The 16,285-nt window shown below is 42.6% G+C and overlaps 3 protein-coding genes across 4 annotated transcripts; 2 read left to right on the top strand and 1 right to left on the bottom strand.

The window, feature by feature from the left end:
- Positions 1 to 521: 521 nt before the first annotated feature.
- On the bottom strand, positions 522 to 9,813 carry LOC109398222 (protein CREG1). Of its 2 annotated transcripts, none has more exons than XM_029860390.2 (4): positions 9,656 to 9,813; positions 4,778 to 5,111; positions 1,028 to 1,387; positions 522 to 955 (listed from the first exon to the last, which is right to left on the bottom strand). In XM_029860390.2, exons 2-4 carry the CDS (start codon positions 5,001 to 5,003, stop codon positions 693 to 695), a joined length of 849 nt encoding a protein of 282 aa, XP_029716250.1. In that variant the 5' UTR covers positions 5,004 to 5,111; positions 9,656 to 9,813; the 3' UTR covers positions 522 to 692. The 2 variants fall into 2 exon arrangements, with proteins under 2 accessions (XP_029716250.1, XP_029716249.1); XM_029860389.2 differs by having other exon boundaries at positions 4,778 to 5,107; positions 9,656 to 9,808.
- On the top strand, positions 9,716 to 14,764 carry LOC115259762 (aminopeptidase N-like). The gene is made up of 2 exons (XM_062859967.1): positions 9,716 to 9,733; positions 13,437 to 14,764. The coding sequence occupies exons 1-2, from the start codon at positions 9,716 to 9,718 to the stop codon at positions 14,070 to 14,072; spliced, it is 654 nt and encodes a 217-aa protein (XP_062715951.1). The 3' UTR covers positions 14,073 to 14,764.
- A 62-nt stretch (positions 14,765 to 14,826) lies between these two features.
- LOC115259763 (aminopeptidase N-like) lies at positions 14,827 to 15,444 on the top strand. The gene has a single exon (XM_029860557.2). The coding sequence runs from the start codon at positions 14,845 to 14,847 to the stop codon at positions 15,427 to 15,429; it is 585 nt and encodes a 194-aa protein (XP_029716417.1). The 5' UTR covers positions 14,827 to 14,844; the 3' UTR covers positions 15,430 to 15,444.
- The last annotated feature ends 841 nt before the right edge of the window (positions 15,445 to 16,285 follow it).

Genomic DNA, 16,285 nt, shown 5'->3' with positions numbered 1-16,285 from the left:
TCATCCAAGTACAGTATAGGGCACTTCCGGTAAAGGTCAACTATCCAATTACGTTTATACTCATCGAACTTCCGGAACACTCTGGACCGTTGAACCGCAGATATTGTACCTTCTCGTTCGTATGATGAAATCCATGATGTCATTGTCGTCTTCGATTTACGATAAATTATTGTACATATTGATTTATTTTAGACCGAAGTCGATATGTGAAATCAATTATCTCCAACAAAAGTTCGCCGAAGTAAAAACGTCGGCATTCTAATTGAAGCGTCGGCGACACAGGCAATTCTTATGCGTCGGCGAACCCCAAATTAGAATGCCGACGCCGAACTTCGCCGAAGTTTTGACTTCCGAAGTTTCCAACTTTCTCTCGCATGATCAATACCACTAGGATAAAGTCGTCCATACATCGCTTCCAAACAGTTGTGTCCGAATAGGTTGGGCAAACGGGATAATCATAAAAGGCTAAAAGTATTTTAACTAAGCATGGGCCATTCAGAAAGGAAATACTTCGTACAACGTCGTATGCTATTCGATTTTTTATTTGTATCACAATCTCATTATTTAATTTCCAATCAATTCCGCTGTTTACGCTGCATTTTCTATTTGGCACTAAAAATCACACATTATTACACAGTCTTATCTCATTGCTGATTGTTGATCATAGGGAATTTAGTTATTGTTTCTATTGTTTACACCTCCAAATTGATGTGCCGCACCGGAGAATCCTTCTTGATTTTAACCGTAATGGTCCTTTCGCTATCAGAGTTGGAGATAACCTCTGGTGCAGCGAACGCATCTTGCGACAGTCGAAGCAGTGGGTGCGCTTTTTCCGAGCCATCCGTATCGGGGTTAGCCTTCATGTATTCCTCCACGGTGACGTAGTGTGGTCCACCGTAGTAGTCCAGTACGGCTATCTGCACGATGTCCAGCTTGCAGAGGAAGAAGTTGTGGGCTGGAATAAAGAAATGTTAAGAATGTGATGGAATCTGATAGAAGACCCCATTACTTGGACACTAATACTTACTATCCAACCAGTGCTTCGCGGCCGGGTGTCTGCTGAACATGGCGTTCTTTCCGAACGTGAATTCGTCGGTACCCTCCTCAAGCCGAACGGCCCGTCCGGAGATCATGATGCGGGCACAGGTGGGCTCCATCGGGTCAATACCGTTCTTGCTGCACTCCAGATCCTGATCCATCGAGAGCAGCACCGTCAGGCGGTTATCCTTGCTCAGATCTTGCGCCGTGTAGTCCAGCATGGTCAGATAGAAGTACAGGGTGCCGGTCGATTTGGCGCCACGTGCACTGTCCGCCGAGGCTATGATGTTCACCATCGGGTAGCCCTTGATGGCATCCACGGTGGAGAGCGATCCCATCGAGACCCATTCTGCGAGAGAAGAGTGCATATTTTATGTAAACTACATTTTGGTGAAGGATGATATTTAGTTTGGCTGATTTTACAGTATTTAACCCTTTTAGCGCTCATGGTGTCTGTAGAGCACCATCACTTTTTGACGAATCCGACCTGAACCAGTTAGTCCCGTAACGTGGGTAGATCACCTTAAAACGGTGCGTTACGGTGTAAGATCTACCACATTCCATCAAATTTTAATCTTGCTATTTTTTTACCTGAAGTGGTAGCATACCAGATTAAAATTTGATGTATTTTTGTAATGGTTATTTTTTTTATTTATGTTTTGTTTTTAACTGCTAATAAACCTTTTTGTTTCAGGAGGATTCAGGTAATTTTATTGTATAATAATACCATGTTTTGAAAAATAGTAACTGTAACGAGCGTATCACTTATGCCTTATTCAGTATATATTACTTAATCCTTTATTTTCTTTTCAGTGAAGAATCTTACCACCATTCCTAGCGCACTAATCAATAGGGGGATTCACTAAACAGCGTAAACTGATTAAACTGATTAAACGTCGCGATCACCAAGGCAAACTTTGATTATTTCATTCGAAATTTCATGAAACATTTCAAATAAACAGAAAATCATGGCTTACGCAGCAATTTAATCTGTTTAGTGAGTCCCCTTAATATTCTTTTAGCAAATCATTGTATACATCACCATATTAATACATGCGAACATGTTTAAATATCTATATCGTTATCTGGAAGCGTTTGGTACGGGAGGTCCACGCATCCATCTTTCCCCTCGATTTCAAGGTGTAGAATGTTTTCAAAAATTTGACTATGTTGAAATCTTTCTATCCCTTGAAATCCTCTCTGCGGTACACGCTGCGCAGTTGGCCTGGCCGTTAGACAAGAAAAATGATAGACTTGAAAAGTCTTCATTTTCCAGGATGCATTCAAGTAATGGCTGCGTTAGTGTGAGATTATATTGTGGATTTGGAAGAAAACCGAAGAATGTGCATCGCTCAAACTTCACTGCATTACTAGCGAACTTTGAACTTTTAGTGGCTACGCAGTCTTTATTCTTGAAACGGGTTTATTATCTACCCAACGTTTCGGCACTTAGGGATGGTGCCTTCATCAGGGGGAAAATAATGTTCTCGTTTCGTCTCTCGTGTTTCGGCTAACTTTAACTGTCCTGACTCTAATTGTTTGGTACATGACTCAATAACACTTCGGTGAACTTATGTGGACTTTTTGCTTAACTAAAAGTTCAAAGTTAAGAATTTCAGTCGATCCTTGAAAGTATTACTAGCGAACTTAAGGTGAGATGAGACGGACTCACCATGGTACTCAGAAACATTTTACCGTTGTGAATACAAAAATCAATTTCACATAAAATTCCGGACTTGCTAACTTATTGTACCTATGCGCTTACTGTTTTCGGTAAACAAACGCTTTTCAGTTTGAGTTTTCGCAAAAAAAGCAAAAAAAAATACCGAAATAAATTGTCCTATTAACAGCGGCTAGCGTACCGTTTCACCTTAACCATCAACACCACATGCTCACTAGTATGGGACAAATATTAAATCCTCGCTCCAGTCGACTTTTTAGATCTCATTTAGGTCCCATATGAACTGTGCAAAATTTCAGCGCAATCGGTGAAACTATAATTTAGCGCAAGCGGTTCAAAGTTTTCATAGGATTTACTATGGGAAAAGTTACACTTTCAGATAAAAAATCCCAGAGGTCGCCCCTTGTCTCCTTAATTCAAATCGATCAACGTTTCTTGTAGAAAAATAATTCATGAAACTTTCCTTCGAAGACCGCAAAACAATTGGATGCTTGTGAAAAAAGTTATTAATTTATTACCGATTAGTGATCCAACAAAAGGCTTTTTGCTTTGTTTTATTAGCAGCACTGTAGCTGCTGCCTTGGCTGCTGCTGTTTCTGGGGGTGGTGATGCCTCCCGCCACCCCATGCAACAACGGCAGCAGCAGTGCTGCTGATAAAACAAAATAAAAACCCGTTCGTTGGATCACTAATCGGTAATAAATCAATAACTTTTTCCACAAGCATCCAATTGTTTTGCTGTCTTCGAAGGAAAGTTTCATAATTGGTTTTTCTTCAAGAAACATTGATCGATTTGAATTAAGGAGACAAGGGACGACCTCTGGGATTTTTTATCTGAAAGTGTAACTTTTCCCATAGTAAATCCTATGAAAACTTTGAACCGCTTGCGCTAAATTATAGTTTCACCGATTGCGCTGAGATTTTGCACAGTTCATATGGGACCTAAATGAAATCTAAAAAGTCGACTGGAGCGAGGATTTATTTTTTCCATACAAGCGTGTACCATACTAATGCTCACTCACGCAAAATTTGGCGCGCTCGCACTGACAGACCCCCAGGTAGGATAAAGTCGTGACTGTCGACACCGCGTCGAACTGAAAACGAAAACATCAGGGGTGCATGTCGGGTCGGATAAGAAATGACAGAAAGTTCGCTGAAAACTTCGCTTCGCTAGTCCAACTGGCGAACTCCGATTTGGTGCTGCGAGGTCAATATTAGATTAGAATCCGACCTGAACCAGTTCACTTCAATATAGCATTCAAAAGTTTGAAAGAAGTCGTAGGCGGGAAGGGGTTAAGGTTCCATCATTCAATAGTTCAAGATATGGTTGGCTGTTTGGTCCCTTTTCTGAAAGGAACCATAGAAAGCCAAAATTCACCCAAGTGAATCTCCACCTTTGTAAAAAGTTCACTGAGAGCAACGTGGGTTGTAGGGTTGTAGCCAACACGAACGATCCGCATGAAAACACGTGGATTACACGGAGAAAACAAAGTAACCAAATACAAGAACACCATAGATGTTTATGCAAAAAAGGTAATGTCCCAATTTTTATGAACAAGAGAGTCCAACAATCACAGATGAGAGGAAGACCAAAAATTGGTATGTACAGTAGACGTTCGATAAGTGCAACATGTTTACGTTTCAGTTACCGAATAAAATTCGCTAACTGCAACGACTGACAGCCGCCAAACAGTTGTCAAATGCTGTTGGACGCAGCCAGAATGCACTCAAAAACATCGCAATGCAGCTGTAGTGCATCCGAAAAACATCGCAACTCTATTGACGTTTTGTTTTTGACAGATAGCGGTGCGATAACTGCAAAATTGTTGCACTTAGCGGACTTGCAGTTATAAAGCATTGCAGTTAAACCGTTTGCACCGAACGAACGTCTACTGTATCATAAGAAAAATATTTATCTGATCATAAGCAAATAATCACCAGATGTCGATCTCGACTTCAGGAGGAGCTAGAGCCTGTAGGGGTTTCTCCCTTATTTTTAGTCCTGTCCCAATATAAAGCCTATTGAAATGCAGCGATAGACAGAAGCAATCAGCCTTACCTGCTTTGTGTACCAGGTACCGTGCCATTTTGGCATACTCCGTGTGCGGAGGTGGCCCGCTTTGCTCGATGTCATTACCGGCTAGCTCATTAGTCTCCTCACCGGCATCGATGGGTCGAAACGCAGCCAGCTCGTCATCGACCCGGTACTGGCTTCTGGTTTCGATTCCACTCAGCACAACCAACACCAGCAGTATCCCGAAGAATATCCCGCAGAAGCGTAGCATCTTGATCAGGTGCCCGAGGCTGTCGTCGCGCTGTTGCTGCGGGAACGGATCCAGCCGTTGGTAGATTAGCTTGTCGATGGGCGTTGAAGAGGCGGTGCTGCACACTGGCTGGAATGAAAGTATTTCGAGGGGTGATTAGTGACGAGATGAGAGTATGAGCTACGGGCTAGTTGCTGGTGGTTTGAAGTGGATTGTGCGCATAGTAATCCGCGAGTAAACGAAGTGCGATAAGAATGAACCGTGTTCGCATTCATAATAATCTTTTCAATGTCTTCTTTCTAGGTGAATCACACTTTTCGCTAGACGAGGCGTTTTATTGCAAGCTTTACAAAGTATATTCTCTCCGCGTTACCCCAATTTGCATGAATGGTTTTTCTCGGAAGAATTTCTTAATGGACGTACAGTAGACGTTCGTTCGGTGCAAACGGTTTAACTGCAATGCTTTATAACTGCAAGTCCGCTAAGTGCAACAATTTTGCAGTTATCGCACCGCTATCTGTCAAAAACAAAACGTCAATAGAGTTGCGATGTTTTTCGGATGCACTACAGCTGCATTGCGATGTTTTTGAGTGCATTCTGGCTGCGTCCAACAGCATTTGACAACTGTTTGGCGGCTGTCAGTCGTTGCAGTTAGCGAATTTTATTCGGTAACTGAAACGTAAACATGTTGCACTTATCGAACGTCTACTGTACAGTAGACGTTCGTTCGGTGCAAACGGTTTAACTGCAATGCTTTATAACTGCAAGTCCGCTAAGTGCAACAATTTTGCAGTTATCGCACCGCTATCTGTCAAAAACAAAACGTCAATAGAGTTGCGATGTTTTTCGGATGCACTACAGCTGCATTGCGATGTTTTTGAGTGCATTCTGGCTGCGTCCAACAGCATTTGACAACTGTTTGGCGGCTGTCAGTCGTTGCAGTTAGCGAATTTTATTCGGTAACTGAAACGTAAACATGTTGCACTTATCGAACGTCTACTGTAGTTGATGTTTTGTGACGCCATGTTGGTCGCAACAGTACTTTTTCCGAACTCATAGCTATCGTAGTAATCGCTTAGGATGTATGTGAGGCTTCCCGGTATTTCAGAAATTAGGCTGCACCAGGACCCAATTTTTGGTATTAAAAACTTACAAAAATCTACGGGTAGATGGCGGAATGCTTGGTGCTAGAGGACCCCAAGCTGGTACCAGAATTCATTACCAAAGGTATGACTTATCTTCCGCCGAAGAACCCAAACACCCAAACTGATCCAGAGAAGTACAGACCAACAATGTACCTTTCGAGTCTGTACAAAGTGCTGTCGTCGGTAGAAGCCAGGAAAATACAAACCCACTGACTGCGATGCAAACAACGTGATGATCGAGAACCAATAAGGGTGTCGCAACGCAAGGCTGCAAAGATCACGTCATCATAGATGCAGTCATTGTGGATCAAGCCATCGATAAGCAGAGGAACTTGAGCATGGCGTACATCGACTACAAGAAGATGTCCGATTTAGTATCGCACTCGTACCTTCTCAAGGTACTGCAGTTGTACAGTAGACGTTCGATAAGTGCAACATGTTTACATTTCAGTTACCGAACGAAATTCGCTAACTGCAACGACTGACAGCCGTCAAACGGCTGTCAATTGTTGTTGGACGCAGCCAAAATTCACTCAAAAACATCGAAATGCAGCTATAGTGCATCCGAAAAACATCGCAACTCTGTTGACGTTTTGTTTTGACAGATAGCGGTGCGATAACTGCAAAATTGTTGCACTTAGCGGACTTGCAGTTAAAAGGCATTGCAGTAAAACCGTTTGCACCGAGCGAACGTCTACTGTACAAGGTAGACGTGAACATCATCAGGTTTATGCAGCACGCGATCATTGTGCACTGCAGTCATTGTGGGTCAGGCCACCAAAAAGTACAGGAACCCGAGCATAGCGTACAGCGACTACGAGAAGGCGTACGACTCAGTGCCGTACTCGTAACTCGTAGATGAGATGATCGTGACGTAGAAGCAGAAGGAGCTGCATGGGACGCACACGCGCCCCTCATGAACTGAAGCTCGAGCACATCGATGAGGCGGCGTCGAGCACGTGGCTGGTGCCGGGGGACCTTTTTAACGAAACAGAAGGTTTCATGGTAGCTATTTAGGACCGGGTAATTTCGGCGAATAGCTACCGGCGGTACCTATTGCACGAAGGTATAGAGGACTGCTGTTGGAAGTACAACTCAGGAGAAACGATCGAGAATGTCGTTGCAGGCTGTTCTGTGTTATCAGGATCAGCTGACTTCGATCGTCACTACGAAGCTGCCAAAATTGTGCACCAACAGTTTGCTTTAAAGGGCTGTTTGCAGATCAGAAGGCATTTGTCACTGTACTGTACTGGGATCGCGAGATAATTACGGACGTCATCATTCGTGCAAACCGGCCTGACATTGTGGTTTACGACGAAAGGATGAAGCGGATTACCCTCATCGACATCGCTGTACCGTTAGGCCATAATGTCCAATCAACGTTTACCGGCAAGATAATGAAGAACCACGATCTAGTGGAGGAGTTGAAACAGATGTGACCCCAGGGTTGACGTTCGTATAGTTCCGGTTGTCCTCTCGGCAACTGAAGTTGTCGCTAAATCTGGACAAGCTGGAATTGTAAAAGGGCCTAAATAGCATCTTGGAAGAGGTGATTCTTGGAAACTGCAATAGTGAGGCGGTTCCTGAATCATCACAACTGAAAGTACAGTGGACGTTCGCTCGGTGCAAACGGTGTAACTGCAATGCTTTTAAACTGCAAGTCCGCTAAGTGCAACAATTTTGCAGTTATCGCACCGCTATCAGTCAAAAACAAAAGGTCAACAGAGTTGCGATGTTTCTCGGATGCACTACACCTGCACTGCGATGTTTTTGAGTGCATTCTGGCTGCGTCCAACAGCACTTGACAACTGTTTGACGGCTGTCAGTCGTTGCAGTTAGCGAATTTCATTCGGTAACTGAAGCGTAAACATGTTGCACTTATTGAACGTCTACTGTATATCTAACGTTGGAAACTTTCAGATACTCCTATGTAATCTGTATGCCAAAGAGGATAAGGCTGTGTGGATCTCATTAGCCAGTACACACTAAGATTCAGATGTTCCAGCTCAGTAATTTTTTCACTGAGTTCAGTATTTTTTCCATCTTTTTACTGAGTTTTCAACAGCAGATTTATTTCGGTACACTCGGTAATCGTATTTACCGTTCATCAGTAACGATATTTACCGTGCTTCAGTAACTTTTGACAGTTTGTGAGCTGAGCTCGGTAACTCATTTACAGAATATCCGCAAAATAAATAACCGAGCGTACCGAGTTAAATCTGCTGTTGAGAACTCAGTAAAAAGATGGGAAAAATACCGAGCTGATCTTAGTGTGTATGATCCATTTTACGAGACGTTTCGGATCAGCTGATCGCTAAGCTGTAGTGCTTCCGAAAAACATCGCAACTCTATTGACGTTTAGTTTTTGACAGATAGCGGTGCGATAATTGCAAAATTGTTGCACTTACCGAACTTGCAGTTAAAAAGCATTGCAGTTAAACCGTTTGCAATGAGCGAACGTCTACTGTACCCCATATTTCCCACAAGAAACTATCCAATCTGAAACTCTGACTAATAATTGGAATTTCTCTAATGATTTTAATCCTGATTTCTATTTCAATTGTTTTGGAGAAACTACAGTAGACGTTCGATAAGTGCAACATGTTTACGTTTCAGTTACCGAATAAAATTCGCTAACTGCAACGACTGACAGCCGCCAAACAGTTGTCAAATGCTGTTGGACGCAGCCAGAATGCACTCAAAAACATCGCAATGCAGCTGTAGTGCATCCGAAAAACATCGCAACTCTATTGACGTTTTGTTTTTGACAGATAGCGGTGCGATAACTGCAAAATTGTTGCACTTAGCGGACTTGCAGTTATAAAGCATTGCAGTTAAACCGTTTGCACCGAACGAACGTCTACTGTAGTAAATTTAATTTTCATTAACGAGTAGACATACAACATTTGATGTGGTTCTGAATCATATCTTATCCGCCAGTCACATCTAGTTATTTCAAAGTAGGTATGTAATGTATCAAACGTATTTCTCGAGTGGTTCAGCTTTGTCGGGCCTGTAGATTAGCAATAAAGTCGCAGTAAAATTGAAACTGAATAAAGTTTCAAAAAACTTTGCTTAGCAGCAATCTTAAGTAGTGCGCACTTTCTTGTAACACCAATGTTTACATTGTCAATAAAATTCTTATTTTCAAGATGAGACAGCAGTTTGAGTCATCTGGTGGAGTTACCACAATGTAAATTTAATATGCGAGTTGCGATTATCCCGACTTCAACTTGATTCCTTTGTTCCGAACCACCAATTTCAAACAACGGCTTACTACGATCGAACTCCAAAGGGGAGAGATTCACGCACAAATCATTCGGAAACAGGTTTACGTATGCGCATCACTTTACGCTATACCTACGTTCACGATAACGTTTTTGTTTGCAAATCTCCTGGTTCTTGATATAGCAAATGCGCAAAATACGCGAATGGATCAGATGCAGCGCAGCGCAGTACAGTTGATGTCGAAAATTTCTGGTTAATTGCGTGGGTAAAAAGAAAGTGACTGAAATGAGTCGGACTTACTTGTGATTATCTGGCTGTTCCTTTCCTCTTTGTAGTGAGCTTCTACCTTCTAAAGCCTATATGGTTCGCGATCCACAGGTAGCTTCGTTCTATTCTATCACAAAACTGGTTTGCCAATGTTGTTACTGCAAAGTGCGCATGAAGACTGAATGTGAATGAACTGAGCCAGCTGTTTTTAATTGCAAATCGAATGAATGACTGCGGCTCAGCTGTATGCATCAAGTAGGTATGTGATAAGACAGAATGTGCTCAGCACAGTCATGAATCAGACAGATAGAAGTTCTACTGGTGTAGTTGGTACGTGATGCGCTCGGTGCGATGGTGTGGGTATTCAACCGACTGTAGTAGATGTTAGTATTTATTCAGGACTTGGGTAGCTCATAGTTTGCGCCGTAAAAGTTATAAAACAAATTATGAAAAATGGCTAAACGATCCTGTGGTGTGTAGTAAGAAATGTTGCAGGTAATAAAGAGTACTGAATTTCAAAAGTTAAAGTTAAGTTTCCATTTTCGTATGACACACATGTGATAGTGATATCAGTGTACCATAAACCTTGAATCAAGTTCCTGATAATTTTGTCCACTCAACACAGTATTGAAAGAATTTCATTAATAACGTGACTTATGAGTAGGTCTCACACATTTTTGTACTCAGCGCTATGGCGTAAACGTCAATCACTGTTAAGCACGTGCTTGATGGTTAATTTGGGTTTTAATATACGAATTTACATTTTTTTTTATACAAAAAAGCATCTATGATTTTTTTCAAGTTTTTAGACCTTTATTTTGATGCCAAACATCACTTTCAAAGAGATTTCTTTTATCACCTTTTGAGAATTGGGTAAGTGCTGGACAAAATTCGACGAGGGATGATTCAACAAATCGCTCCCACCAAAATTTGTGAGAATTTTGAATTTGGCCCAGTTTGATTCGCAGCTTCAGAGTATGGAATTACCCAAACATCGCCAAAGAGTCCAATAGGAACGTTTGGCAATTTTTCATAGATCATCCATTATGTTTTATGGACGAAACAATATTTTACCTCAGACATGGTTTATGTCTTGAATAAACACTCAGATTTATCTGAAAGCTCTCGTTTTGCAAGACTTAATGTTATATGTTTCGTTTTATACTACTTGGATCACCATGCTTCTCCATCACGCCGCACACTGGGGCAGAACGCTGTTATGGACAAACAAAACCTGTAGTGCTCTGGATATCCAATCTAGAGGTTTGGTGTCTTCAGAGAAGTGTCTTGTAAGAGTTTGTACTGAAATCTGGTTACATTATATTTGATCTAGACAATTTGCAACTGACCTAGATCAGTTTTAGCCTTTTATAGAAGCGTCCTAGAAGAAAACTTTCTTCTGCAAAGTTGTTTATTCTGCTATTTCCGACATTTCTTCCGAAGACACTTATACTTTCTACACACCAAAATTTTTGAAATACTTCCACCAAAAATCAGCAAAAGAAATTGCTGAATTTCAGCAACATTTTTGCTGAATTTCAGCACAACTCTGCTGATCAACTGTCAAAATTGCTGGATGGTCCAGCAAGTTGAAAAATAATTGCTGATACTCAGTAATTTGTATTGCTGAATGCAATCAGCACGCCAAAAATCAGCAAAGTTTGCTGATTACCAGCAAAAATATTTTGCAGTGTAATGCACACAAAAGGCACAGTGGGCCACTTTACTAAAAAAGTCGAAAAAATCGATTATGATCAATATTTCCAAGTAAAAAAAAAAATGAAAAAAATTCGAACGTTAGGTTAGCAAAAATAAATAAGAAAAAGATGATTCCATAACAAAAATCACGGAAATTGGAGGTTTTTCATATTAAAATAACTAAAGAAGGTGGTCTACAATTTATTTGATAACTCATTAAGCAGCAGGCGGATACAGCTAAATTTTTGACCAAAACATGTCTATACCACTAGCAGATATTGGGGAAAGAAAAGTGGGGTAACTCGGGGCTATTGTTATACACTACATAGTATTAAATCATCTCGAAAATAAATGAAAATTTGCAATAGAGGCCATTTTTTTTAACTCCTTAGTGCAAACTTAAGACACTTCAGGCCAAAAATTTCAATAGGTCCTATCTGCATTTGAGAGGCTCTTTGTTCACTGTCTCTTTCAATTATTGCAATGTAAAAACACACTTTTCAACTTGCAGTACAAATCAAAAGACGATTGTTTTGACCATCGTTCAATGCAAGGAGACAATCATAATACAAATAAACAGCTGAGATATTCACGAAAGAGAGAGAAATTGAAGAGTGTCTCTCTTCTGCAGATAGGACCTTTAGACATGTTTGGCCTGACTTCTCTGAAGACACAAAACCTCTAGGATGAATACCCAGAGCACTAGAGGTTTTGTCTGTCCAAAACAGCGTTCTGCCCCAGTGTGTGGTAGGGTAATTGTTCCCATCGTTGTGGTAGTACCCAATGTTGCGGTAATGGCTCAATGAGAACTTTTTCGACTGAAATACATATTACCAAAAGGTATTTTTAATAGATGTATGGTGCTTAAATTATGTGATTGCACCATTTGTTTGTTTAAGATTTGCCCAAAAACCTATTTTTTTAATAATATTTTCCTTAATGTGTTTGCTGCAGTGTTCCTATTGTTGCGGTAGTGTTCCTAATGTTGCAGTATCCCATATGATTTCAATGGAATACCGCAACATGAGGAACACAATGTTCTTGCAGATAAAAACGAATAAAATGCTCATAACAACATCAAAGTGGCAATATTTCGTTATTTTCCCGTAGATTAAGGATGGATTTTATTATTTTCAATTCAATCCATGTAAAAAGTTTGCTTAGGGCGATACAATTGTGGTTTAAACATGAACCCGGTGCTTAACTCCTCCATGATCGGATCAATTACCCTACCGGTAAACTTCTTGCTAAAACAAAGTAGTCTGGAAATTTATGACTTCCGGAATGTCAATGCGCATACGTTGTCGTCAACATTAGTCCTGTTCAACGACGTAGGTTGAACTTGCTCGAACTTGCTCCATCCCGCTCTTTCCCGTTTGTTGACAAATGGGTAAGAGTAAGATGCAGCAACTTCGAGCAAGTTCAACCTACGTCGTTGAACAGGACTATTATATCTATCGGAATGGTAACCATAGTAACCAAATAAACAACTTATGCAGGATATAAATTTTGGCTTTCCATCCAGCAGGCCAGTTCAGTTCAAAACTATCCGTCAAGTTCATTGTACATAGTTACATAGTAATAAATCAAGTTGGTTCGTAACACGTGTTGTTTCTGCTACTTACGAGAGGATATGGGCATCCCGAAGGAAATTGCGCACGAAATCCTCCAGTATTCCGGTGGACCAGGATTCAAGAATTAGAGTTTTCGCGTCACGATGTTCCTGGATTCTGCTGGCGTGTTGCAAACCCATCAGGAGCGGCAACAGCGAAGTAATCGTCCGAAGTAATCGACGAGGAGGATCGGAAAGCGAAGAGTTTCTTCCTTGGATTCCTGGTGGGTGATTCTGTGGAGGTTGTCCGGGACAAACGCAGTGCGCAGGAGATGTGATCAAACTTGAGCGACGGCTTTGATGCCGTCCCTCCTTTTGGCTTTCAACGATCTGTGGCCGAATTCCGGCGTACAGTTTCTTCCTACTGCGTGACACAGACATTCTCCGCGCCCTAGAACAATCTAGCGAAAACCTGCAGTAGATTGCTCCAATGGAAAAGACATAGAAGATTGGCTAGAACTCCCGCTTCGGATCCAGCACGGAACTGGAATTATCATCCAGTAGCACCCGATCGGATTGACGGTGATTCATGGATCGAACTATTCGGTGTTGTCGAACAATCTACCGAAGGATGTCGGACAAGGGCCCATCGCCGGCTACACGCGCACCATATTCGAAGATACGCCCGTCATGCAGCCCTATCTGCTCGGAGTTATTGTGAGCGATTTCGTGGCCATATCGGCCGTACAGTATCCCCGGCAGGGCGTATTTGCTCGGTACAATGCCATCCGCAACGGAGAAGGGGACTTCATTTTGGAAGTCGGGTACAAGATTCTCAAGGTACTGGAGTCCTACCTGGAGACGGACTTTGCCCTACCGAAGATCTACCAGGTGGCCGTGCCGGATTTCGCCGCCGGCGCGATGGAGAATTACGGATTGGTGACCTACAAGGAGGAGAAGTTCTTCTACGACATCATCTCCGATGAGGCAGAAGCACGAAATCGCCACCGTGGTGGGGCACGAGTATGGTCACCAATTTTTCGGCAACATGGTATCCCCATGAAGGAAGGCTTTGCTCGATATTTGAATATCTGGCCTCGGACATGGCCCAGTGACAAGCAGGGCGCGGAGGCTGAAACATGCCGCATTTCGTCTTTACCGCGTTTTTGCATTTTTCTTTGTGTTTTCGTTCGTACTTGAGTGGAACGCTGATGGAAGAGTGAACGGTCGTCGGTCGCCAGTGACAAGCAGGGCGCGGAAGCTGAAACATGCCGCATTTCGTCTTTACCGCGTTTTTGCATTTTTCTTTGTGTTTTTTGTTCGCACTTTGTGTAAACGATCGACGATGGCTCGGTGGCAAGAGACCACATTGCCCGCATCGTGGTGGTCGTGTTCGTCGTTATTCCGAGTTCGGAAATGCTAGTATCCAAGAGATTGTTTTTCAGTGCGTCGGGTATTCTCGCTTATGTATTTTTTTGGATTCTTCGATGGATGATCGGAGAATCAGCGAGTGGTGTGAACGAGTGCACATTTAATATGGTTGGACCGTTTGCATGCTGAGACCAAAGCCAAACATAGAAAACCAGCTGGTCAGGATTACCCGGTGAGTTCGTTCCTTATTACTTTTTATATTTGAACATGACATATATGGGGATTTCGGAGGGGTAGCCTAAGGAAGTTAAATGAACTGGTTTCCGGGCAAATGTTCGTGGGGTGGCCAGACTTTGTCACGAGATAACAATTATCATGTTGTTTTCCGAAGGTCTCCAGTGAATTTAGCTTACCCTGCTACAACAAACCATCAGGTAGATCATTCCGTTCCGGTATGACTCTGTAGCCATAGGTAATCCTTGCGCTGATGGTGGGTACACAATCATCATCATCATCATCATCATCTGGCCTCGGACATGGCCTTCCCAGAGCTCCGCATTCGGGAAACGTATTCCATTCAAAAGACCGCAGAACGGCTAGGATGGATAAATTGGCTCCGGCAGCGCTTGCGGTGCTCTGTTTGGCGTGCTCGGTCAGCGCCCAGCTGGACGGTGATAACTACCGTCTGCCGAACAACAGCTACCCGGTACGGTACGACCTCGAGTTGACCACGTACGTCCACGAGGACGGCAGTGCGCGACAGTTTCGCTTCGACGGCAAAGTGAAGATCGAGCTAGTGGTGAAGGACGAAGGCAACAGCAGTATTACGGTGCACTACCGAAAGACCACAATCACCCACGTGAAACTATGGTCCACGCTGGGGAATGGGACGGATCGGGTGCTACTGGATGATAATTCCAGTTTCGTGCTGGATCCGAAGCGGGAGTTCGTGACGGTTTCGACGCCGGGAGTGATCCTCAATGGAACCTATTTTCTGGAGTTTGAATACTACGGAGATCTTCGGGAGGACAACGCAGGGTTCTATCGATCGTCCTACGTGGATGACAAAGGGAAAACCAGGTGGCTGGCCACGACACAGTTTTCCTCGACGGATGCCCGGCATGCTTTCCCATGCTACGACGAACCAGGGATTCGAGCTCCAATTTCATTCGAAATGAGATGTTGATAGTATTATTTGTTAAGTGTACGTTTGTACCAGTATCCTTGTAAAGGGGGAAGGATTGTTGTAGCTTAGTTGCGCACCCCTGGCGCATTCGTAAACGAAAGGTTGCCGATCAACAGAGCCGAATGGCTCGAAAGCAAGTCGTGAATAAAATAGACTTCATTCTACTCAGAATTACCAAACCTACATATCGCTTTTCTATCCCACCACAATAATCATACCGTTTGCTAATATTCCACTTCGACATTAACATCGGTTGGACTTATTCCGCTTAGCCCACATCAATACATAAAAGAGAAGAAATTTTCTTCCATTCCTCACTAGCAAGAAAATTTTCTTCTCTTCGAAGAAAAATGCGCCGGAATTCCCCTACTGGTGAGGGAACTCAAAACGGCCTGTGCGAATCTAGAGGACGGTGATCTCGTGTCCCAGCTGTTCCTAAGCTTGCCGGACTCGAATAACCCTCTCGTGGCGGCAGTGGAAAATCTCAGGGAGGAGGACCGCAACCTGGATTTGGTCAAGCAATAGCTATACTTGCAGTAAAGCAAAAGCGTGCTTGCGTTCGCATGGCTAACAACGGATCAAGTCTTTGCTGAGTATCTCAGCGCAACGAACAAGAACAACCGAGGCGATCGATCGTTTAATTGCGAGTTTAATTGAATACCGTCCCGCGAAAAGTGTTTTTTAACCGCAAGTCCGCTAAGTGCAACAATTGGGTTGTTTAGTGAATAAAATATTAGGGGTACTCACTAAACAGATTAAATTGCTGCGTAAGCCTTGATTTTCTGCTTATTCGAAATGTTTCATGATTTTGCTAATGATATAATCAAAGTTTGCCTTGGTGATCACGACGTTTAAT

The sequence above is a fragment of the Aedes albopictus genome, chromosome 1, assembly GCF_035046485.1.
Source record: "Aedes albopictus strain Foshan chromosome 1, AalbF5, whole genome shotgun sequence".
Lineage (NCBI taxonomy): Eukaryota > Metazoa > Arthropoda > Insecta > Diptera > Culicidae > Aedes > Aedes albopictus.
Note: the sequence above shows the minus strand (reverse complement) of the source record. Positions and strands in the feature narration are given on the sequence as shown.

What these genes read in the sequence shown, in the direction of transcription:
- LOC109398222 (XM_029860389.2), bottom strand. An exon ending in GTACCTGGTACACAAAGCAG is followed by an intron (nt 1,388 to 4,777) that starts GTAAGGCTGATT and finishes CTTCTCTCGCAG; the next exon opens with AATGGGTCTCGATGGGATCG. An exon ending in CGCGAAGCACTGGTTGGATA is followed by an intron (nt 956 to 1,027) that starts GTAAGTATTAGT and finishes TCTTTATTCCAG; the next exon opens with CCCACAACTTCTTCCTCTGC.
- LOC115259763 (XM_029860557.2), top strand. Translation starts at nt 14,845, where the DNA reads ATGGATAAATTGGCTCCGGCAGCGCTTGCGGTGCTCTGTTTGGCGTGC.